The following is a 25056-nucleotide window of genomic DNA, read 5'->3' as shown; positions in this document are numbered from 1 at the left end:
ACCGCAGGTCACAAAACATCTCCACCCCAGCTGCCGAGGTAGCCCTCGGATCCAGTCAGCTGGAACACGAGGACTTCAGTCCTTCAAGTTTGAGGAATGGCGCCCAGGGTGAGCTGACGATAGATGTCCCTCATATCTCTGCAGACTGTGGACCTCTACATTTTTTCTTGCTTGTTTGAGACAGGAACTCACTATGTGGCCCAGGTGTTCCTCAAACCTGTGATCCTCCTGTCTCAGCCTCCCAAGCGCTGGAGTTAAAGGCATTCACTACCATGCCGAGGTCTGACATCTTGGTTTCTGTCTAGTAAGACCCAACCAGCCTTCTGATTACAGAATTGTAAGGGAATGGGGTTTTGTTTTATTTCAAGCCACTGCCTTTGTGGTTAGCAGTTCCAAGCAGCATTAGAAGGGTGTTTACCAAATTCCAAATGCTTAGGAGGCATTTGCTCAAAATATTTTGAACTAAAATGATCAATAATGAGTAGTTCTAGTTTTGGAGGGAATAAAATCGAAACCATTCTGTTGTGGAATATACTGGGCAAAGATGTGTTACATTTGTATATGCTACAGAGTATTACTTTAACTGTGTAATGGTGTTTTACTTTTGTTTATGCTGCATTTTTTTAATGATGTAAGGATGCATGTTTAGTTATGTAAAGATGTGTTGCATCTGTTTCACCTTGCCTGCCTAAGGCACCTGATTGGTCTAATAAAGAGCTTAATGGCCAATAGCCAGGCAGAAAAAGGATAGGCAGGACTAGCAGGCAGAGAGCATAAATAAGAGGAGAAATCTAGGCTTGAGAGAAGGAGGAAGAGAGGATGAGGAACATGCCTGGGGCCTGAAGACAGGCAGCCGTCAGATAGATGGACCTAGAGAAGCAGTGGAAATAAGGTACAGAGAAGTAAGAAAGGTAAGACGCCCCGAGGCAAAAGGTAGATGAAAAGAAGCAGGTTAATTTAAGTTAAAAGAGCTAGCCAGGCCTAAGCTAGGCTCAGCACTCAAAACTAATAAGTCTTTGTGTTACGATTTGGGAGCTGGTTGGTGGCTTAGAAGAAAAAGCCCAGTACACCATTTCAGAAAGATTAATTTGGGACTAGACACAGTCAAGTGGGACTCAACAGAGCCTGCTGGAGTCCCCTTTGTAAAAAGTAAGCAAAGTAGAGGGGGTACTACTCTTTTAGGTGTGACCCGAGAGTAGCCAGACTCCAAGCCTGCCCATCCTTCCTGGAGCTTGGAGTCCTATGTCCTGGTAAGCACATGCCATGCTGGTCCTCAGTCATCCCAGCAACACTTGCCTGAGCAAAGCCCGGTGTCAGCAATCAGATGACCTAAGCTTCTCATTTCTGCTGTGTTCTCCCCCAGCTCCTCAGAATGGGACTGTATTCAGCAGACAGGGGTCATCAGCAAGGGAGTTATGCTAAAGAGGTCGTATTGGGCCAAGTTTGGTCTGAGTCTATCCTTTGGGTTTTGCTTTTCCTACAACATCTCCCCACTTTCTAACTATGTAGCCAAGGCTGGCTTTGAACTTGTGATCCTCTTGGTTTTGTCTCCCACATCCAGCTCTACCTGGGGCCCTGAGAAGAGGTGGTAACACATGGAGAGATGGCCACGTAAGAGTACAGGTGGATGGCAGATGCTGTGAGTCAGGAAGTGAGGTTGCAGGAGGAGCCAGCCCTACCCACAACTTGGCCTTGGTCTTCTGCCTCCAGGACTATGGGAAGCAACTTTCCACATCTTTAGCCCAGACATGCTGTGCTTTGCTGTGATAGACAAGATTCAGACATGGCTGCCTCTCTGCCCTGACTGCTAACAGCCAGGACCCACTCTCCCTGTGTCCATGTAAAGAAAGCCTTGGCCTCTTCAGTTTCCTGTCACAGCTTCAATCTGGAGCACATGGCAGATAGTGGCCCGTCAGATCTCAAGTGCAGATCTCAGTACAGGTTCCCAAGCACTGACTGGCCTCAGGCTGCATCCCGGCTCCCCAGCACTATGCCCATACTGGACTAGAGGGACTGCTTTTGGGGTGCCCTCCCTGGACATCAGATCCTGTCCTGTAAAGCTTGCCTGAGACCCATCTCTTACTCCCAAGGAGCCTTGCTTCTGGTCCCTGCTTTAGCAAACAAAGTGTGTGTGTGTGTGTGTGTGTGTGTGTGTGTGTGTGTGTGTGTGTGTGTAAGAGAGAGGAGGGGAGTGCACAGTCTGAGTTCTTCTGCATAGTTCTACCACAGGGGCCTTCTGGAAACGATGTCCTTGTCCTGGGACCCTTACTGATCCTACCTAACACGCCTGTGAGACCCAGGTCAGAGTGTGGCCTTTGCTGCCACCTGCTGGCCAATCTCAGATGACAGGTTGAACAACTCTGCTATCCCTAGCACTTTATCCCTGGCGCCTTTTCCAGAATCTATGCTGGACAGCTCCTGGGCCCAGAACCAGTTGCTTGCTGGCTCTGCATTCCTGACAAGCTCCTGGGATGCTAGCTACCTGCCAGCAGCATTTACAGATCCTCAGAACTTTTGGTCCTCTGCCTGTGCAGGCCAACCTGAGACGCCTTCTCCTGGCTACCTGATTTCCTGCTCAGGATTCAGGAGCCAACGTCTCCAGGCTCTCTCTGTAGCAGAGGCTATTGTGCCATGGTGGGACTCACAGCCCATCTGATGTCCCAGGGCTCCCTGTGATGGACAGTATCCTCCCAGTTTACTGACTGGGATCCAGTCAGGAGCTCTTCCCTTCTTCAGGTCACAGACAGACCCACTCCACCTAGGGGCTGAGATAGTCAATGATGATTTGAAATGGGCATCTCCCTGATGAGGTGTCCAGGATGACAGGACAGTGTTGTTTTTTTCCTCCCAACTCCAGGGCCTGGCAGTCACTGTCTTAGTTTGGGTTACTCTGCAGGTATCCGGGCAGGGAAGCAAACCTTGAAGAGGTGAGAATGAAAACCAGGTGCAGACTGACTTCATCAACCTGGATTCAACTTGCAGAGTCTGATGCCAGGCAGTTCATTGTCAGTATATTTAAAACAGTACAATTTGCCAAAGATGTTCCAGGCAACAATTAGCCCAATTCCAGGTGCACAATAAAGCTTAAGGTGTGACTACATAGAAACTCCTTTATAAAGTACATGTGACCATGAGGGTGGGTTCTACAGCTAAAGGACCTAGTGTGGTGTGTGACTGAGAGAGCATAGAGGTCAGCAGGCCATAAAGTACATGTGACATCTCCCCTAAAGATGGGTTCTGTTAGCTGGGAGCTAAAGATAAAGGTCTAGGGAGGGAAGAGTCTGGAATAAACATTCTGGATGAGGTCTGCCTCCACAGATAGCAAAGGGGTCACCAGGTTGCTAACAATATCCACTCTCAGCCTTCTGGGCAGAAAATAGTTAATTCTTCCTTTGAGGAAACACCTCTGCCTGATTAAAATTCCCGGTTTCCCTAGTGAACTGTGTCCAAAAAGACTTTATGCCCACATCAGGTTACTATTGCTGTGATGAAACATCACAAGCAAAAGCAAGTTGGGAAGGAAAGGGATTATTTGGCTTTCATTTCCACATCCATCAAGTCAGGACAGGAACTTAAACAGGGTTGGAACCTGGAGGCAGTATCAGGGACTATGGGGGTCCAGCCCCTCGATAGTCCCCTCCCAGGATCCGCAGCAAGGCAGGAGCTGATGCAGACACTATGGAGGAGCTGCTTATTGGCTTTGTCCCCATGGTTTGCTCAGCCTGCTTTCTTATAGAACCCAGGACCAAGAGCTCAGGGATGGCCTCACCCACAATGCACTGGACCCACTCACATCAATCACTAATTAAAATTCTCTGCAGGTTTGCATATAGCCTGATCTTCTGGACACGTTTTTCTCAGTTGAGGTTCCCTTCTCTGATGATCTAGCCTGTGCCAAGTTGATTAGCCCAGTCGCTGAGCCCTCATGCATGCCTAGGCTGCAGGCCTTGGATACTCTCCACCAAGACGGGTAGCAGAGAGGCCATCTCAGTGCAGATCTCTGCATGGATTGTACTCTAGAGCCTCTGGCCCTGAGTTTGTTCCATACTGGCCTTAGCTGGCCCCCACCCACCTGCCAGCCCCTGTTGATGGGCCCTTTGTCAGGCTTCAGGGGTACGAACCAATCAGGCCCCATAATGCTCCTCTTTCCTCTTCACGTGAAGCTCTGCTGTGCTTCCAAGAGGAAGTGCCATTCACAAGAAGCAGAACAGCAGGGAATCTGTGTCCTCACTGAGAGCTCAGTGTCCTGAGTGTGCATCCCTGAGTGTGCATCCCCAAGTGTGCATCCTGCTGTGTCCTCACTACTGACTCAGTGTCCTGAGTGTGCATCCTGCTGCGTCCTCACTACTGACTCAGTGTCCTGAGTGTGCATCCTGCTGTGTCCTCACTACTGACTCAGTGCCCTGAGTGTGCATCCTGCTGTGTCCTCACTACTGATTCAGTGCCCTGAGTGTGCATCCTGCTGTGTCCTCACTATTGACTCAGTGTCCTGAGTGTGCATCCTGCTGTGTCCTCACTATTGACTCAGTGCCCTGCGTGTGCATCCCTGAGTGTGCATCCTGCTGTGTCCTCACTATTGACTCAGTGCCCTGAGTGTGCATCCTGCTGTGTCCTCACTACTGACTCAGTGCCCTGAGTGTGCATCCCTAAGTGTGCATCCTGCTGTGTCCTCACTATTGACTCAGTGCCCTGCGTGTGCATTCCTGAGTGTGCATCCCCAAGTGTGCATCCTGCTGTGTCCTCACTACTGACTCAGTGTCCTGAGTGTGCATCCTGCTGTGTCCTCACTATTGACTCAGTGTCCTGAGTGTGCATTCTGCTGTGTCCTCACTACTGACTCAGTGCCCTGCATGTGCATCCTGCTGTGTCCTCACTATTGACTCAATGCCCTCAGTGGAATCTGATGTGTTATTTATGGGGGTTTCCTGCTTCTGACTGAGGACAAGACACAGGTGGAGCCGAGCAGCTAGCTTGCCGTGGTCACTCCCTTCTCTGTGACAGTTGTGTGTGACACTGTGTCTGGGGCACACTGAGAACTCAGTCTGGATGGAGAAATACCAGTTAGCAAGCACCACACATCACAGCGGGCTCAGCTATAGTGTGTCAGGGAAGGCGACCTTGGGAGTCCCCGGCTTGACTTTACTCTGAAGATACAGACAGGACCTGGCTGCCGTTTCTCTGGTTCTGTGGCTGCTAGCAGCTGTCGGATCAGCACCAGAGCTGCGAGATTCCATTATCTGATATGGAGCGGGCCCTGACTATCATTAAGATTCATTTAACCATTTTATAAAACTGAATGTCAAGGCCTTTGCTGGCTTGTGTGACTCTGGCTGACCCAGGGGAATCTGCCTGCAGTTGAAGGGCAAGCCAGGGCTACTGGGCCACAGGGCCACAGAGCCACAGAAAGGCCTGCAGGTAGCCATAGAACTTTCCCCACTGTCTACCTAGAGGCAGTGTCCACATGCATGGAAGGTTCCCAGTAGGCGAGACCTCTGGTGTCTTGAGACCAGGTCAAGGGAATCCCTGGGTCCCACGAAGCAGCTCAGATATGGCTTCCTGCACTGGGGACTCAAAGTGAGTGTCGGGGTTGGAGTAAACTACCCTGCAAGTGTGGTGCTGACACTTGCCAGCTCAGAACAATCTCTGTGTGTTGTCTAGTTTCCGAGTGTCAGACGTCTGCTCCTTTCCTACCTGTCTCCAGCTCAGGTTCTCTTAGGACTGCATTAAGCTGGTCCCAGGGAATGCAGCCCCTTCACACTGCCATGGAGCTGGGGGACCCGTGTTCAGGTTCACTCCTGTGTCTACCTGTCTCTTAGCCACCTGGGACTCAGCTTAGGATTATGGGGATGTTCTCACAAGATGGCAGCTGAGTTATCCACGAGCCAGGCAAAGAGGGAGAAGGGGGTGGGAGGAGAGAGAAGGAGAGGGAAGGTAGGAGAAAGTCAGACACCCCCAGGAGCTGCGGAGCCTCTTGCCTTCTCTGAACATCTACCTCATCTACCACAGTTGGCCACATGGTCACACTCCCAGCGTGGCACGGGCACTCACGGCATGTGAGCATTGTGGGGATCCCGGAAAACTTCTTGAGGGCTGACAGTAGGGATCCTGTCTAATGCCTTAGCTCAGTGGTTGAGCCAGGAAGGTGTGTGTGTGTGTGTGTGTGTGTGTGTGTGTGTGTGTGTGTGTGTGACTCCGGACTTCAGGGGGCAGCAGGAAGAGGGCTGGGGCTAGGAGGCAGTACAGTCACTCTGAGATGGCCAGAGCTGCCCTTCTGCAGCAGTGCCTGGCCTGGACCGCCTGGACCCCAGGAGCCTTGCTGATGTGAATGTCACACATACACACATCATCTGGGTGAGTCTACCGGAGGGGGTCTGTGCTGGCCCTTGAGGTGAGAGGGAGCTGCTGAGATAAGAGGCTGGAGTGGATGTCCTTGAGGGGCTTCAGTTGGCCAGTGTCCTCTCCTGCCTCGGTCTTGGCTTCCGCCTCACCCTGAGAACACTGGGGCTCTCCGGCTGGAGGCTCTCTGCTGTCACCCCCTTCCCAAGTGTTTTCACTGCCCACCTGACCTCAGCCTCGGCTTAAATGTTACCTTTTCGGGAGGTTCCCCAACAGTACCCTCATCTCCTCATGCTTGTAGAAGTCTGCCTAGTCTGCTCTAAGTCTGCTCCTTGACTCTTCTAGGCTCCCAGGAGCGGACTCTGTTTCCTAGGCTGCCGTGTGTCTACTGCGGGAACAACACCCTGCACACTTGCTCACGGTATAAATAGCTGTAGCTTAGGAAGCTGGGGTCCCATCTGTCCCTGCCCCTGGGTCTCAGCCTCCCAACAGGAGCTTCAGGAGATTGCAACAAGATGTCCACAGGAGGTGTGATTACAAGTGACATTCATATGACGTAGGATTCCACTCCCAGCCTTGCTCTGGTTTTGAGTATTATAATTTCTGCTTCCCAGCTGGAGACCACCCCAATGTCTCTAAATTATTTATCTAAGCCCCATCACCTAGAAGGTGGCCAGAATCAGAACAGCAGTCTCCTTCATGTTACAGTAGCCTGGTTTGAAGAGTTTTCTTCCTGTTGAATCTTAACCCAGCAGTGCCTCTCTGACTTGGGAGTTCCTTTTCTGGCTTCCATTCCCTCAGCAACACTCTGGGCCTTAGCGTTATATCTTCCAGCATTTGCCCCCAAAAGCAAACAAGAAGTATTTGACCTTTTGTGCCTGAAAGTGACGTGTCCTTCAGGCCACAGTGCCTGCCTGTAGTCTCCCCTCCTTGAGGAACTGTCCCCAACACAAACTCTACCTTCCTGTTCCAGCCCCTGCCCTTGCCAGCCTTTAGGTAGTGCCAGAAGGCAGCTCCAGGTTAACCGTGGTATTCTGTGTGTCCCCTGCTGTCTTTCAGTCTCACTTAGAGCAGGAACAGGGAGGATTTGTGAAGATGTGAGTTCTTTGGCTTTACATGGGTTCCCATTGTTTCTTTGAGAGTGAATCCCCGCCCCTGTGCACCTGTGCCCAGGATCTGATGGAAAGACACCTGTATGGGCATAAGAGGTAGTTCAGAGTCTCCTGTGGGGAGCCTCCGGGACCATGAGCACTTTAAGTCTGTGAACGTCTTTGATGGGCCAGACAGACATCCCTGGTGTAGGGAGGCAACTGCAGTCATCCCTCATATTATCCACACAATGCCTACATGATTCTGGAAATAGTCTTGGCTTCTGGTATGCACCGTGATTACACCAAGTTTAGTGATATCACAACAGGGGATGGATGGATTTACATCCTGAGCATTTTTTCTGAAGTTTTCTAGTTGGTAGGACTGCAGCCCACTGAGACTCCTTCTTAGTACAGGGCGGCCGGGGTGGTGGTGGTGGTGGTGGTGGGGGGGTAGCTCTGTCTCCGCCCTACCTGGTTACAACAGGGGCTTGTCTTCTCTGATTGACTTGAGCAGAGTTGATGCCTTTAGCTTTGCAACCACTCTCAATAGAGCTGCTACCACAGGGAGCTTCCTCCTTCCCTCCCCTCCTCTCTCTTCTGCTCCTCCCCTCCCCCGTCTTTCCTTTCTTCCCATCCTCTTTCTTCTTCTCCTCTTAAATTGATTTTTTATCTGTGTAGGTGTCTTGCCTGCGCATCTGTGTGTGAACCATGTGCATGCCTGGTGTCCACAGAGGCCAGAAGAGAGTGTCAGATCCCCTGGAACTGGAGTTACAGATGGTTCTGAGCTGCTGTGTGGGTGTTGGGAATCAAATCCTGGTCTTCCTCTGGAAGAACAGCCAGTGATCTTAACCACTGAGCCATCTCTCCAGCTCCTCTTTATCCTCTTCCTCCTCTTTCCCCCTTTTCTCTTCTCCTCCTCATCTGCTTTCCTCTCTTTTGGATACAGGGTCTTGTGTGGCCTTGAACTTGTTAGTAGCTAAGAATAATCTTGAACTCCATTTTTACTCTTCCAAGTGCTGAGATACCAGGAATGAGTCATCATGCTCAGCCCCATGCTATATGGGCTTTACTTGATGTATTCAGGGCTCCCTATGCATCAGTTTCAGAGAGTAATGAATATTTCAAACATGGTTTGCTGAAGACACCACACACTTTGGTTTCTGGAGACAGAAAAAATAAACCTGGAACTGAATTGAGAGCCTCCTCCTTGATGGCTAGCTTTTTATAGTGCCAGAATGCAGACTAGTAGAGGAGAAAAGTCATCAATAGTCTTCCTTAGTTGTGGACATTGGATATTATACTAGCAACTTGCCAGGCAAGATGCGCCCACTGGTATAATAGTGGCATGACTGTTATGGGGATGACCAACCACTTTCTGATTGGATCTGAGCCTGGCTCCCCTGGAGGGGGAATTCATGTACTATAAACCTAGTCAAGAGCCATGACTGGGAAGGGCAGAAGCCTTGGTGGGACCCTACTACTGCTGCTTAGCTAATGGATATGCTGAGTGCCTCAAATTGCCTTCTAAGTATTTGTGATTATATCCACAATTCAGTGCTGCTCACAGCTTTGGTCAGAGGAGTTTCTTTTGCAGTGGGCATCATAATGGGCCAAAGTAGTGAGTAAGAGATTGTCATATGCTCATCTTTAAATGGGACCTCAATGTCATCCACTCCAAGGGACACGAACATCATTTAAGATGGAGAGAAAGACTAGAAGAGCCAGAGGATGGGGGGAGTGCTGTGACATGCTGTCCCCTAGATAGGGTATGTCTGTTACATGTAGGAACTTAACAGCAGTTGTGGTTACCAGCACTAGACTGGGCCCATCAACCGGCTATCATGGATGTGGGAGGGGCTTATGAAGCCCCACCCTCCCTGAGGAGCTACTGATATTTCATGTGGCTGGAGGAGAAGGAACCAGTTTCCTCAGTGGTGGTGTCACGGGTAAGTTGCCCATAACCCTTCACCCATGGTCATGTCAGCACCCTAGTCAAATTCATCGGTTCGCCCTGCAGGAAGAAGGGGGATGTTTGAGAAAAGGAAGGGGTCAGCAAAAGTGGGAGAGGACAAGAAAGGGCAGTGGGGTGAATATGACCAAAATGCATTATATATGCGTATGAAGATGTCACAAGAGCCATTATTATGTATGATGCATGCTAATAATAAAAAGCAAACTCCACTCTGCATTCACAAAACAAAGCAGGCTGGGCATGGTGGTGCACACATTTAACCCCAGCATTTGGGAGCAGAGACAAGTGACTCTCTGAGTTCGAGGACAGCCTGGTGAGTTCCATAGTGAGTTCCAGGCCAGCCAGGGCTCAATAGTGAGACACCCTTCTCCCACTCCAAAGGAAAAAGAAAACAAAGACCATGTCTTGAAGCCTTGCACACTTTCCAACAGAGCCAATGGAGGAAAGTAAGGAAAGAACAACCTGAGTGGTAAAATAATGTTTTATTCCATGGATGACAAATGCTACCATGCCACATCCCCGCGGCCCTCCGACCTGTTCTTGCAGCCAGAGTTGGCTCCCCCTTTCAGACCTCCTGGGCTTTGCTGCCAGCCAAGCCTGTTGAAGTAGTGAAAGCATGTTCTGTCTGTCAGCATGAGGTCCCTTCTCACCAATGGTGATGCATCACCTATGGAAAACCCCAGGATTCAACTCTTCCAACAGACCTAACAAGAACCAATGCTCCAAGCTCGTGTGGACGGAACCAAAGCCCCCAAACATTAAAAAAAAAAAAATCAACATGGACACATCTCTGAGGACAAGGTTTTAGGACACCCCAGCAGGAGTGGAAACTGGGGTGATTAGTACCGACATATAGGTTGTCAACAGTCCTGAAAGGAAATGATGGCAATTGATATATTTCAAACGAGCACTTCTGGAGAGGCCAGATCAGCAGAGGTGTCTGCATGCAAGCTCAACACAAGGTTAGCGCCGTGGAGGGGAGGGGACTGCACAAGGCCAGACACACGTTTCTTGCTTTATATACAATGAAATGAAATATACATGGGAGACAGTGGCCACACATCTGGTCAGTGTGTATCTTACAAGGCTGCTGAGGTGGGGTGGGGCTCCCCGACAGCACTGTCAGCAGGAGAGAGGAGCCAGCCTTGGGGCTGGTGATGACCCGGTCGGGCTTACTCAGCAGACCTAAGAGTGGAACCAGTGTTCTGTCTTGTGATTTTTAACCAAATGTCACCTGAAAAGACCGGACGACTGATCAAGGTGGGGGGGGGGAAGAGGAGTAGTTTTAAGGACACATGTGATGGATGGTGGATCCACAGGCAAGTCGCTCGGGGGAAAGAAGGTTTCACTGATGAACTTTTAGTGAGGGCTGCTGGGTGCTCTGTGTCCTTGGTGTCTGCAAAACCTCCACCAAGTCTAACAGAGACAGCAGGTGTTCCAGAATGATCTCTTTACCCAAACAAGTGCAACATGGAAAGCATAGCAAAGCAACAAAAAGGAGAGAAAGAATACTCAGAGTGAGACAGTCCGGGGGGGGGGGGGGCAGAGACAGTGGGGTGTCCAGTTAAAACCATAGAAAAATACAAAGTAATTCTACAAGGTTAACCATGGGCAGAGCTATAGTCTTACTTTGTACATAAAAGATCTGTTTTCTGGGTGCAGAAAGGGACAGTGGGGGCTCTTTTAACCACAGAGAGGGGCCAGGCATGTGTGAACACTGCGGAGACAACCATGCTGTCCTGTTGCCAGGGCACAGCTCTGTCAGACAGGAAGCCAGACAGGACTCACGGTTGAGAACATGAACGCAGTGCGTGAATGTTACAGAGAGAAAGCTTGAACTTAAGGGCCGGTTTTCTCGGGCTCAAAGTGTGCCCTCACTGTCATCTGTCCTTCACTTTGTCCCCTTGGGGGAGGGACATGGGATGTGCCAGTCATTGGGGGCCAGGAAGAGGCGATGCTGCTGAGGTGGGGTTGTTCCAGGCTATGTGGTGACTTGTTTCCACCTGGAGCTTGTTGCCCCCACCGAATGGCCTTCAGAATTGAGACACATGCTATGGAACGTCGACACCTCCACTTCCACCGCCCTTGGAGAGAGGGTGGCGGCGGGGAGGATTCTTCAGTTGCATATTGTTGTAGAAAGAGCCATGTCTGTGCTTAGGTCTCAAGCGTGGTTAGTCCTCCTCCTCCTCTTCCTTTGCTGTGGCTGTCGGTAGCTTGTCCTGGATCCTGAAACATTCCACGAAGAAGCTGATGATGGACCGGTACAGATGTTGCTTGAGAGCCACGCTGTGGAAGTAGTGGCTTTCATCTGGGTAGATCTGTGAAGAGAGAAGGAGGAGGTTACTCCTCCACAGTTCACCTGCTAAAGGGACTCCTGGAGGCACGCAGTATGGGAAAAGCCAAGCTCCACACACTGAATTCATGAAGCAGGATGAATTTCCTAGCCACTGGAGTCCCAGGGTCAGGGTCCTTGCCTCTGGGGAGCTCTGTTTCTGTACCAGGCAGAGGGGTGCTTGCAGCCCTAGCAGGTCATGAAAACTTACCCGTCTCCCCAGAATCTCCTCCCTTGGCATCTTCCTTCCCCTCACCAAGGGCAGTGGCTACAGTAAGGATTGGCTAAGTTGGAAAACACCATTTTAGCACACTTTCTGGCCAGAGCTATTTGTCCTACTTTGCAACCTGGGTACATATTCAGGAGCTATAGGTCACAGGCCCTATATCACACACAGATACAGAGAGAGAGAGAGAGAGAGAGAGAGAGAGAGAGAGAGAGAGAGAGAGAGAGAGAGAGAGAGAGAGAGAGAGAGAGAGAGAAGAGAGACAGACTTTGGCTCAGTGGTTCTCTGAGGATGGGAATGAGCCCCAGGCCATCTCCTCTCTGAACCCTCATGTGCTGGTGCACACTCACTTGGCTGGGTCTTGGGTCCAGGTGATATGAAAAGGAAAATTGAATAGAGTCTGGCTCATAATTTTTTCTTGTGAGAACTGAATACTACACTACCCAAAGGCACCAGGACAAGGCTTGAGACAAGGGATGGTTGATATACACGCATGCCACACATGTATGGCCAGTGCAATTACATAACCTGTCCTCTAGAGGCACTGTGCCGATCCTGCATGTACATGGCATGAGAAGCCAAGCATGATTTGGAATCTTGTCGTTTTTATCATCTGAGCCCAATCTCATTCTGAATGAATCCTGTATTCTTTTTATGCCTTTGAGGGTAACGCTCCTCTTTATTTTTTTTAATGATGCCATTAGCCTGGAATATGTATGTACATTCATAAGATTTAAGAAGGCAGTAAGGTAGCATACCTCCCCTCTAGCATTGTCCCCTGTCCCTGTGCTCTCCCCTGGAGCTTGTCATGACCGCAAACTCTTGAGTGTCTATGAAGGGATCTGCTGTGTTGGCATGCATGGCCCCAGGTGAGTCCTTTCCTAGGCACAGGTGCCAGGATGTGTGTAGAGTAGACTTAACAAATCCAGAGGGTATCACACTCGGAAATGTAATGTAACCAAGCCCTTTACTTCATTCAGCATCTCTCAGGCCAAAGCCCCTTCCTTGCTCAACCCACACTGAGTTGAATGCAGGTCACTGAATGTTGAATGCAGAGGCAGATGGAGGTCAAAACCAGACAGACACTCTGTGAGGGAGACAGGGTGCCTGTTTGCCCCTGAATCTTAAAAGATAACGAGGTTATAGCTGTTTTATCAAAGGACCCAGAGTGCAAGGAGGAGGTAAGTTTCCAGCATCATTCCTGGGTGTTGCTAGGAAGAGGTAGGAGTGGATGCCAGCGAAGACCGTCATGGGTTTGGTTTCTGGGATGGGCAGTGCTCAATCACAGCCACAGAGGGTAGAGGTGCTTGGGACACTCACAGGGGCTTTTGCCCAGACAGAGTCAGAAAGAGAAGGCTCAGTACCCACCTATGCTGAGACACCAGCCCTCCCCCACACCTACAGCACACTGCCAGGGCCTGCACGTGCTGGCTTGGCTGTCTTCACTGCTTAGGGGAGGAATGTGGGGCAGGGTGGGGTGAAATGGGGGTGGCTTGGATACAGAGCTGAGCTGCTATCCATTGAAGAGGACTGGCATGATCTGATGTGGACCCCACTCAGTCTTGTTCCCATGACAAGGGCTATCTTGTTTTAAGTATCACACCTAGCAGGTAGCATTCCATACCTGTAAGCTGTAATTAGCCTTCCCCTTGATCAGCTGCGTGATGAGCTCAGCTGTGTGCTGGAAGTGGATTTTTTCTGTAGAGGAAAACAGAAACGTTTGCTAAAACTCACATCACCACCCAGGGGGCCTTCGGCACCAGGAGGCCCGGGGGCGTGCACTCACCATCAGCTGTGGCATGGATGATCAGGAACTGCTGGTCCTCCAGGGCCGACACACGGTGTGCCAGCTTGGTCATCTGCACGTGTGGGGCAAGGGGATAGGGTTAGCTGTGGGGCATGGTCAGGGAGCAGGGTGTGTGTGTGTGTGTGTGTGTGTGTGTGTGTGTGTGTGTGTGTGTGTGTGTGAACATTGATGGAGAGGGTCAAGGGAAATGGAAGGACATGCCAGGCTCCTGGAGAGCTGGGCCACCTGTGTCATGGGAAAACAGCAATTCCCTTAGAGAAGGGAAGAGGAAAAAGTGAAGGGAGTTCTCCAAGAATAGGACCTTAGAGGGTCATCATGTCACCCAGCAACACTGAACAGGCTTGTCCCTCTGTCCATGTCCTGACCACAGGACTCTGGCCTTCTGCCTGTTCATGGCTGATGATATGCTGTGTGTAACACTCTGAGACAACAGGATGACTGGGATGTAGTAACACAGTTACTACACAGTTCACTGTTCACCCTCCCAAAGGGGAACTGGCCTTGATGTGGGGAGCAGGGGCACCCAAGAGCCAGCAGCATCCCAGGCTTTCTCGTCTCTCTCCCTCACCCACCAAAGCCAATCATGAAAAGAGATGAGCTTACAGAGGCCACGTTGATCTAGTTCAGTACAGTGTGAGGAGGATTCCAAGGTTTGGATGGTAGAGAGGCCCTGGCCCTTGGGAGGGAGAGCGGGGAGGGGGAGATGGGAGGAAGGGGAAGAATAGATTGGCTAATTTCACCTGGTTCCCTGTCTTGCCAAACAGCAGCGATGCCCAACGTACCTCATACGCTCTGTTGTCGAGTCCATGGAGGCCAAGGTACCGCTCGGAAAATGCAGAGGCTAGACAGAGGCAAAGGGAAGGGGTCATCCCCGGTCCTCAAGGGCTCTGATGGGGCAGGGCCCAGATGGAAGGGACGAGGCTGCAGAGTGGGGCCGTCTTCCTGCTACCTGCAGGCTAAGCTTTTTGTTGCTAGACTTTTTGTTTTGAGACAAGGTCTCACTATGTAGTTTTAGCAGGTCTGGAAACCTGATGTATAAGCCAGGATGGCCTCACAGTCACAGAAATCCACCCGCCTCTGCCTCTCAAGTACTGGGATTAAATGGATGCACCACCATACTGGACTTAAATTTTTGCGATTTAAAAGCTGTCTCCTAAATCTCCTATGCATTGGCATGGGAGCCAAACAGTGTGTGGGGAGATGCTTAAATGTGTCATTCCTGGTGGATTTCTCTAAACCAGCTTAGATCCTGATTCTGCATATGACCTGATGTGTGCCAGGTGATGGAGAAGGCAGTGCTCCCAGCTCATCGCCAGCCCATCGCCAGCTCTAGTCCTGCTCATAGGAAGCTTCACTCTGCACAGAGAAGGGCTGGCCAGGTGCCATCTGTGGGCCTGGACCGAGGCAGGCAGAATTTAGACCCCCATTGGATTCTGTCCCGGGAGGAGCAATGTCCTCACCATCACCAGTGTGGTCCGTGTGTAACCACCCAGCCCTCTTCTTCCTCCTCCCTCCCTCTGCACTTGCCCAGCACACATATTGCTGCAGCAGAAGAAAGATGGCCTAGGCATTGCTACCCGTCTCTTCCCAATTTGTAGGGACAGGCTTTTCTGAAGTCATTACCGTGAGCTGGCCTTGGGTTTTGGAGAGTGATCATTGCTTATTGGTGGACTGACCACCTTCACCCCAAACAATGACTAGAGACTTCCCTCCTGCCCCAGGGGGTCCTGATACACTGGGGTGCTTGCTGTTGGGCACAGAGGTGTTGAAGGGAAAGGTGGGGTTATGCTGCAGCTCCACCCTGGGTCTCATCAAGGCCATTACCATAGAGTTTGAAGTCTGTTATTGGTGAGAGCGCTGAGCCGCAGGTGAAAGTTTGACCTTGATTCTCTCCCTTGGCTGGGAGGATGTAAGTGCTCAGGTAACCACCATAATCCTAGGAGACATAAGGAAGGAAAAGAGGCAAGGGGGGGGGTCACTATCCACAACTCAGTAGGAAACTAGCCTCAGTCCCTGAAGGCCAGCCCCTAATGTATATGTGTTCATGTAGTTTTTCAAAGATTTGAACTTTAAATATCCTTGTTGGGCAATAGATGAGACACTAAACAGTTAGCTGGTTCCATGTTGTGTGACACAGTCTCCCTCTCTTCAGGACCCAGTACCCAGAGACCTGGGGTAAGTGTGCTAATGACACAGAGATCCTCTATGTGATCCTAGAGATCACATGCTCTGCCTAGGATGGTGACAGAGGCAGGCAGGTGTCCAGCTGGTGTCCAGCATTCCAGTCCATCCTCCCTTCCACTTTTTCATCTGCAGCCAGTGCCTGTCTCTGTGCAGTCCCACAGAAGCTGAACCAGAGCCCAGTGACAGGGTGGAGAACAGGCCTGCATGACACCCCGGCCCAGGGCTTCATGAAACCCTTACGTGTGTCCCGCAGGCAGGGTGAGCCCTGAGCACCCATGTGGCCTGACTGCTGGGTACGGGGAACTCCAGCATGGGTCTCCTACCTGAAGCTGTACCCCAACACTGTCTGGTACCATCCAAGTGTTACAGTCTGCTGAGAAAAGCCAAGGGGAACAGGACAGATGTGACACTCCCCTGAGCATGAATGGGCTGAGAGAATTAGGGAACAGAGGATGCTGTAGAAGGCTTATGTGAGTAAGTGGGTGTATGAGTGAACATGCTAGAGAGAGAGGAGGGAGAGGCGAACATTCGTGAGCATCTATAATATATATATGTGACCATATAAGCAAAGGAACACAAGAACATGTGAGCCTGTGTGCTGACATGTGTGAACACACAGCTGAAAACAGTTGTATGCATATGACCCTGAGCCTGCTGTGGCCAGAGAAAGTGACGTGGTCCCAGTGGGCCGTACTGTCTCATACGAAGGAAGAAGGCAGGGCTAGCTCGCCTTCCAGTTGGATATGTCTGGGGAGAGGAAAGCTCAATGAAGACTCAGGTTCTGGTCCTTCATTTCTGCACCGGGGTGCTGGGAAGTCAGGCATGTGAAGGTCAAGGGGTGTGGTGAGTACAGACACCCAGTTAAGTTTATCAGTGATCTAGCTGGCCCTAGAGAGGCAGGAGTGTCTAGAACAAGCCTCAGAACCTATCCCCAGGCTCTGTTCTGCCTCTGAGCCAAGAAGACAGTCTCTGGTAGCTTTCTCTGCAGGTGCTCAAGTGGATTAAAGTTCAGAAGAAATGATTCCTTAGACCCACGTTTTGGACATGAGGCCCCAGCAAGTAACATGGTTCTGGGAGACCATAGGACCTTTTGGACATGGGCCTAGCTGGCAGGCATTGATTGGGCCATGAATACCCTCTTTAAATAAGAAGAGGTTTTGGGGTCCTAGCTCAGTTGTTAAGACATAAGGTCACAGCCAAATCTACCTCTGGCCACAGTCTCTCTGCCTTCTCTGCTTCCTGACCCCACCCCCCAGAGATGAAATGCAAACTCCATTACCATGGCTGCCATGCCTTCCCCATCGTGGAACTAGGAGCCGAATAAATCTTTTCCTTCCAGTTACTTTTTGTCAGGTATTAGTGAGAGTCATGAACAGTAACAGGCTCTGTTCTGCCTGTTTCTGGGGTCTCCCACATGACCCTGTCAGGTCCCCAGTATACACTGCTCACCAGTCTGTCCTGTATATTCTGGTGCTGACTATGGGGTGGGGCCTCCACAGGAGGAAAGAGGTGCACAGCCGTGAGCTCATGGCTTTCTGAGAATAAGGGGTCTCCAGTCTCAGTTGTATGAGGAGGGGAGGGTGGCCTACTATGCCATATAAGTGGCCCTTGGAGACCTAATTCCCATCCCTGGGCCTCCACTGAAGCCCATATGGGTCAGCCAAGGCTATGCCATCAGCTGCCAGGTGGAAACTGCTCTGGTTTAGCCACAGGGAACCCACAGCCTGCCTTCCGTCTGAGCAAATGTGGGGATTAGTGTAGTTGTCCATGGGAAGGTGTCCACGCCCTGGTTCCTGTCCCCTCCTCTCCTGGAGTGCCCATCAGAGCTCACCAGGTCTGCAAGGGAAGGAATGAGGAGCTCAGTGGAGTTCTCTGACAGGGCCTGACCTGCTTTCTCTCCCTCTAGGACATGTGACAAAGGCCAAAGACAAGCCCTCCCCACAACGCTGCACTCCCTAACTCTTACTCCTTTCTCTCCCTCCCCCAAGGCCAACGGTGACCTCAGTGGCTCAGAAGGGAACTGATGGTGGTAAGACACAGTTCTGCACTCCAGACCCAGGAGCCCTGACGGAAGACAGCGTGACTCACCTTCCCAAACACAGCCACCCGTGTCTTGTCAATGTACTGTTCCTTCAGCATGGTCCTGCAGGCAGAGGGAAGAGCCGAGTGAGGGCTAGGTGGGTTTCCTCTATAGCCTGTTCTCCACAGCCATCAGCCATAGTATGCATGAAGAACCTCTTCGAACCAGAAAGGATCTCGGGATTTTAAATACAGTTGCTTATTGCTTTTATTTATTTGGTGCTCACCGTGTTTATGTCCTAAATGCAAAGCACCCTGATTAGGCTTCCGGGGGACTTCCAGGTGCACAGCTGAACCTCGGAAGCAGCAGAGTGCACCAGAGGCCCTGTCCCTTTGGCCCCCTTTGCCCCTTGCACTTCCACCACCTTCTCTTCTGTAGCAAGGTGCCGGTTTATGTGACATCCTTACAGGGAACTTTGCACCCAGCAGAAGGGCTCCAGAGGTGTATGAGCAGGTGGAGGACATCCAGAGCTAGAGAGCTTCAGGGAGTTTGCATGATGGACTGGCTTCAGTCTCCTCCATCCACACCGAGAATCTGCCACACCTTACAACCATTCCTGGGCTCCTGTTCTGTGAGCGCCTGTGGTTGAGGAGTGGCATCACTGATTTTTTTTTTTTTCCCTAGAGCGTGTTTGCTGTTGCTTTTGATTAGCTGTTGAACTCACTCCTTGTTTTCAGAGACTGGATGAAATCAGCCCTCAGCTCTTTGTCCCCAAGCTCTGAGGGAGTGGCTCCAGGGACCACATCCTCACAGGGTGAGTCTGAAGGACTCTTGATCTTTCTCCTGGGTTCTCCGTAACAGGGAGGAGACACCGAGCCTCAGTGGGACGAGTCCAGCCAGATGGGATGAAGTAAGAAGAGGAGAACCCAGGGAAGGGGACTCGGCAGGAGGCAGGAGTCAAGGACAGCTCTATGATGGCTCCCGTGAGGCCCCTCCAACCCCAGCCTGTCCAGACGCTGCCTCACGTTCCCCGGGACGTCCGTCGTGTGGAGTGTGGGTTGCCGGCAGCCACCCACCCTCCTCCTCCTCCTCCTCACAGACAGGAGCCAGTGTTCATTTGTCCCCGTCCTTCCTCTGACAGGAATTATCCCACAGCCCGAATCAGGGCCACCTGGTCTCCTGGGAAGCCGGCTCACTGTCTGAGGACGCGGCTTGCTTGCTGATGATGCCCAGCCTCGCGACTGTTTCTCGGCTATTCCCTGCTGGTGTGTGCGGTTCTGGGTTCTAGATCATGCAGGGCAAGTCCAGGGAGAGGAAATGAAGGTTAATAGGCTGCTTTTGAGGCAAGGAGGTCTTTCTTCCTTTCTGGAAGTTTCTGGAAGTGTCTTCTGTCTTCCTGACCAGCCAGTGACATTGAAAGACTGTGGAAGCTGATGTTATCCTAGTCATGGCTGTCCTCAACCGAGAAAGGGCACTTGGAGTGAGGCTGTCCTGCTGGGCTATAGAGATGGACAGAGCCTGCATCTTCTTGACGCTGCTGGTCTCTGGAGCTCCAGCCCTGGGGTTTGCTGTCTCTGTGGACCTTCAGAGCCTATGAGGCTCCTTGCCTTAAAGGCAAATACAATGTGTGTGTGTGTGTGTGTGTGTGTGTGTGTGTGTTTGTTGTTGACTTCTGTTAAAAGCATCCTCATAGACATACAGACATGCCTTCCATGATGGTTGGCCCCTTGAGATGTTCCTGTCTGTGCCTTTTTATTTTGTGTGTGTGGAGGTTTTGTCTGTGCACCACATGCATGCAATACCCTCAGAGGCCAGAAGATGGCATTAGGTTCCCTGGAACTGGAGTTACTACAGTTCTGAGCTACTAGCTACCATGTGGGTGCTGGGGATTGAAACTGGGTCTTCTGGAAGAACAGCCAATGCTCTTAACCACTGAGCCATCACTCCAGCCCCATGTGATTTCTGTCTATAAGATTCATGGCGTTTGAAGATATCATTTTGTCTGTCTTTAGCCCGCTAATACTCTTCTGGTGTGGCTTGAATCTGAACTCTCCTGACAAGCTCATGTTTTGAGCCTTGCGCACTTGCTCCTTGGGTGGTGGGGCTGTGTGGGGAAACTGTGAAACATTTAGGAGGTGGGTACCAGATGGTGGAAGTGAAGCACCGGGGGCGGGCTTCTGAAGGTTCAGCCTTGGTTCTAGTCTAGCTGTGTTTCCTGAGCTACCACCATCTGAAGAACAGCCTCCCCACGCTCTCACTGCCAGGAATCCTGGTACGCCTCCCTTGCCACGACAGACTGACTTTTCTGAAACTGTGAGCCAAATAAACCTTTCCACTCTTGAGTCATTTCCTTCGCCATTTTGATCAATGACACAAAGGCCGCTAATACTCCCTGAAGAAAAGGCCCTTTGCGTTTTTTTTTTTAAAAAAAACCATGCTTTGAAAAGTCAGCCAAGACGTCTCCCTGGAAGCTTTGGAGCTTTGCGTGTGGGATGTTGGCTGGCTGTAGTCTCCAGTACACAGAGGAGCTCAGCCAGATCCACGCTCTCCCATCATATGCAAGCGTATGAACACACCCACTAGGATGGTCCATGTCACATGGCTCTTCCTTGCCCTTCAAAGCCTCCAATTCTGCAGGGTGGTGGGACTTTTTGCTTCAATCTCAATGCCCAGCCACATTCACAGTCCTGAGCACCACAAGCCCTCCACAGAGTGAGCCTGGAGGCCTGCTGCTAGATTCTGGCACAGTTTCTTCATGCGCCTTTAAAATGTCCAGGACAAGGTCAAGCATGGTTTTGAGCATCCGTCCCTTGGTACTAAGCTTCTTTTCTCCTTGGTGGCACTTGGTGGGCCTCATTGACTTGGTGGCAGCAAGGGTAAGCACTGAATATGGGTCACCGCTTAGAGTCCAGAGGGTGTTTCTCATAGGCACAGGGCCCTTTTCTTCGTAGTGAGGTGACCCCTTGGCCGTGCGCCACCCCCAGTCATAGTCTCTCTCTGGTTGGACTTCCTTCCTTCCGTCCTGGAGATGACTGCACACCCAACCACAGAAGCCACAGCACAGAGAAGCCAGGCAGATTGCAATGGTATAAAATGTTTCCCAAAGGCTCATGTGTCCCTAGCTGGCAGCATATTTTGGGAAATTTTAGGAAGTAAAGCCTCACTGGAGGAAGTGGGTCACTGGGGGGTTGGCCTTCAAGTGTATAGCCCAGCCACACTTCCTGTCCTCTGTTCCCTGACCCCATGGGATTCGAGGCGTCCCAGCCAAGGTTCCTGCTACCATGCACCCTGCAGCACCTTCTCGAACTGTGAGCTTAGATAAACCTCTCCTCCCAGAAGCTGTGGCTTGGGAGGGACTTGGCCACAGAGATAATAAAAGTGTTCAATACACAGACCCAGCTCAGTCTTAGCCTCTGCCCCGTGCTTAGATCAGTTCAACACAGAAGCCACCAAGCTGTGTGGAAGTCAGTTTGGAAGCCTTCAGGAGAATCCCACTGGCAGTCTCCCTGGAGATGTACATGCAATTGTCCGCAGAGCTTTATGAGTGCGAACACAGGATGTGTGTGCAGGCAGCAGCAGCAGCAGCAGCTGACAGAGAGCATCCTCTCCACCTTCCCTGCCCCACCCCCACCCAATCAGCATGGCTGCTCACCTCACAGCTTCCATCTGGTCCTTCTCCTCCAGGAAGCCCAGCCGCCTCCGGACTTCGTGCAGGAGCTTGGTTCCCTGGAAGCCGCTGCCTCGGCCGTCACACTTGACCACTACCGCTCCATGGCTGCTCACCAACACTGTTTCCCAGGTCACCTCAAACCTCTCTGACACGCTCTGACTCCCCGGCGTACCGTCCCTAGGAGAGAGAGGTCTTCAGCATGCTATGCTGTGGCTGGCAAATACCACATCGGAGAAGGTTTCTCCTGGGCGGCTGTGTGTCTTTTCCTGGTCTTCTATGCCCACTCCATCGCCTTGGGTTCTGCTGTCTAGGATGGGTGAGCCAGGTATCATTCACATACCCCTCAGAGAATCCTAAGGCACCCCAGTCATCTCAAGGATGAGTGTGCACCAGTGTGTGTGTGTGTGTGTGTGTGTGTGTGTGTGTGTGTGTGAGAGAGAGAGAGAGAGAGAACTCTGGTGTTATTCCTCAGGCACCATGTGACTTGTGTTGTTGGGGTCTCTCCCTGGCCTGGAACTCAGGCTGGCCAAGTCAGGGAGGCCCAGGGACACTCCTGCTTGTTTCCCCAGTGATGGGATCACAGGGTATGTCACCGTGCCTGGCTTTTTTAAAACATAATTTCTGGAGACGGAACTCAGGTCCTTGTATTGGCGCGGCAAACACTTCAGTTACGCCCCCCTGAACTCTTCTTCTGGTGAGCATTTCCTGCTGGGGGTTTGACTCAGGTTGGTCTGCTCCCAGCCCCATGCCCGTCACTTGAGTGCCCAGGATAGAGACTCCTCCAGCGGCTCCTTGGCTTAGAAACCTCCTTTATTAGGTTGGGAGAAACAACACACAGGCTGGCCCAGGGCTTTTCCCAGTTTGAAGGGTGAGGTAGCACTCTCTCCTGGAGGCAGGCATTTGAAGATCTCACTGTGAGGAGGGTAGGGCATTGCACTTGGCTCTTTCCTCCTCTATCGAGGACACCATGCTGTGGCTTCCAAAGCATTCCCAGTGGAAATTTAAATCATGGGAAATGGCCAGGGCTAGAGTCAGGGCTGGACTCAGTGAGGACAGATGTGGGAGGGGCTCTTGTGTCATTATTTTGCAGTTAGTGTGGGGATGTGTTGTGAGAATTGTGCTGTACGGCTGTGCTGCGGTATAAACATCAAACTGAGCTATTTGAAGACGTCACTAGATGATACGATCTTCTACGACCATGGGCCCATATACTTGTCAAGGATGGAAACGTTCTCATAATCTCAGTACAGTGTTAAAAAAGACACGCCACTGGTACCTGGGTACCCCCACTGCGCTTCTACCTCTGTGGGGCGGATTCAGGAGTTACAGAAAAAGCCCATCCTTGGCTGACAAACCTCCCTATCTTAAGAATGAAACAAACAGCACCATGTACTCTACTTTTCTCCTTCCGGGTTCCCCCTCCCCCTCCCCTCCACTGCTGAGTCCCAAGAAGGCGCCTGGAGAAAGAGAGAGGCATTCATACTTACACCACCAGCAATAAGGGGTAGTGGGCCGTGTCAGTGAAGGTGGCCGGCTTCAGGATCTGCATTGGCAAGTCTGGGGAAAGGTGGAACACAGCCAGGTCAGGGCAGCTGGGGCAGGAGGGGTGGACCAGCGTGGACCCTGGTTCTGTGTGTGCCTTTCTGTGGATGCTCTGGGGGAGGGAAGGGAAATCCACAGCGGGAGCTTCCACAACCACGTGGTATGGGTCCTTGGGCAGGCCACTGGCCTGGTAGCTATCTCTGATCTGAAGCTCAAATGTCACCTTTCACACAAGAAGTGTGTTAACTTCCCACAGGTACCTGCTGGTGGCAGAATTCCACACAGTGAGAGCACTTGAGGGCTGGGTTAGCCATGTACTGGAGATGGATAGGTTTATTTTTATTTTATGTGCATGGGTGTTTTGCATACACACATACACACACACACACACACACACACACACACACACACACACACACACACGCCTGGTGCCTGCAGAGGCCAGAAAAGGGTGTTGGATCCCCTGGAGCTAGAGCTACAGACACTTGTGAGCTGCCAGGTGGGTGCTGGGAATTGGACCTGGGTTCTCTGGAAGAGCAACCAGTGCTTTTAACTGTTGAGCCAGCTCTCCAACCCGAAGGGATGGATATTTGTGAGCAGGTGGTTCTGGGAGAGGAAGAGGCTGAGGTGGAAGGGTATGCTGAGGTGAGAGCTGTGCTCAGTTGAGAGGTGAGGGGCACCTCTCTACCATGACAAGTGGCTTTGCAGGTTCATACCAGGCAGGCCTGACAAGCTGCTAGATCCTCAAGGACAGAACCCTAGGGAAGGAGTTGGTATAGCTGTGCTGTTCTTGTGGCCACCAAGGTCACTGGGTTTGGTCATCTGTAGCATGAGATGGCGGGGGTGGGGTGGGGTGGGTGGGAGGTGGGGGCAGTAATAATGAAGCCTCAGGAAATGATCCCACACCAGTTTCTTTGTTCAGCCCACCTCCAGAACAAGCCTCACTGCCCCAGCAGGAATTTGTTTATTGAGGGTAACTACCGCCCGATTACCAAGGCCCAGCAATTAAATGGGAATTAGTGGCTTTCTAGTGCAGTGACTGCAGAGCACCCCAGCCCTGGCAGCCTGCTCTGTGGCAGGCAGCCTTTCATTACTGACTCAGCCTGACTGTTAATGGCTTGCAAATTGGATCTGTGGCCCAGGGGCTGGCAGAGAGGCAGGCATCGCGGGGTATCACAGAGATATCCACAAAACATGGTGTGGTTACCCTGGGGTGGACCTTCGGAAGCAGCTGATGCAGGTGTCTTAGCAATGGCTGTACTAGATGTCTGCAAGGCATATGGCTCCACCGGCCCCTCCGTGAGTCTTGTCTGCTTGCCCTAAGCCTGGCCACCCTCTCTTCTCCAGCCAAAGCTCTGCCAGTGACTGTGGATCAGCCAGAATCCTCCCAGGAATCGAGACCTGGCCATGACTGCAGAGATGCTGGCAAGAGGGATCTGAATGAAGGATTCGGGGTACCTTTGAGCTTTGGGGGGGGTCTAAGTTGTTACTAACTAAACAGTACTTTGCCCAGCTGCAAAAGAACCCAGAAAGGAGAGGAAAGGAGACGAGGCTCGTGGACACTGGGCACTGGGGGCTTTCTAGGGTTAAGGACAATGGACAGCTATGATTTCAGGGCCAGCCAGGTTGAGCTGGGAGCCACACAGGTTGAGAGATGAGGTTTTGATAACCGCCCCGCTGCCACTAGCTGATTGCGGCAAACAGGGTGGTTCTCACAGCCTACCATCAAGGCAGCACTCAAGAAACCAGCCAGTGGCTGGAGTGTGACAGAAAAGAGGCAGGAGAGCAGTGTCGAGAATGCCTCAGGTGGTGACAATGACACCCTGGGGATGCATTTCTCCAGTACCAAGGATGCCTCTCACCAACTCACAGCCAG

At 51.5% G+C, this 25056-nt stretch overlaps 1 protein-coding gene across 2 annotated transcripts in view; it reads right to left on the bottom strand.

Annotated features, from left to right (window-relative positions):
* Nucleotides 1-10730: 10730 nt before the first annotated feature.
* Nucleotides 10731-25056, bottom strand: part of Dpp6 (dipeptidyl peptidase like 6) — a 656578-nt gene continuing 642252 nt past the window's right edge. For both annotated transcript variants that reach the window (XM_059257772.1, XM_059257773.1), the window contains exons 19-26: nucleotides 23126-23195; nucleotides 21621-21815; nucleotides 18037-18091; nucleotides 15589-15700; nucleotides 14547-14605; nucleotides 13744-13816; nucleotides 13582-13655; nucleotides 10731-11717 (exon numbers count right to left, since the gene is read on the bottom strand). In XM_059257772.1, the coding sequence (XP_059113755.1) occupies nucleotides 11571-11717; nucleotides 13582-13655; nucleotides 13744-13816; nucleotides 14547-14605; nucleotides 15589-15700; nucleotides 18037-18091; nucleotides 21621-21815; nucleotides 23126-23195 (785 nt within the window). In that variant the 3' untranslated portion in view covers nucleotides 10731-11570. The remainder of the gene's footprint in view (nucleotides 11718-13581; nucleotides 13656-13743; nucleotides 13817-14546; nucleotides 14606-15588; nucleotides 15701-18036; nucleotides 18092-21620; nucleotides 21816-23125; nucleotides 23196-25056) is intronic.

The sequence above is a fragment of the Peromyscus eremicus genome, chromosome 3 (assembly GCF_949786415.1).
Source record: "Peromyscus eremicus chromosome 3, PerEre_H2_v1, whole genome shotgun sequence".
NCBI lineage: Eukaryota > Metazoa > Chordata > Mammalia > Rodentia > Cricetidae > Peromyscus > Peromyscus eremicus.
Note: the sequence above shows the minus strand (reverse complement) of the source record. Positions and strands in the feature narration are given on the sequence as shown.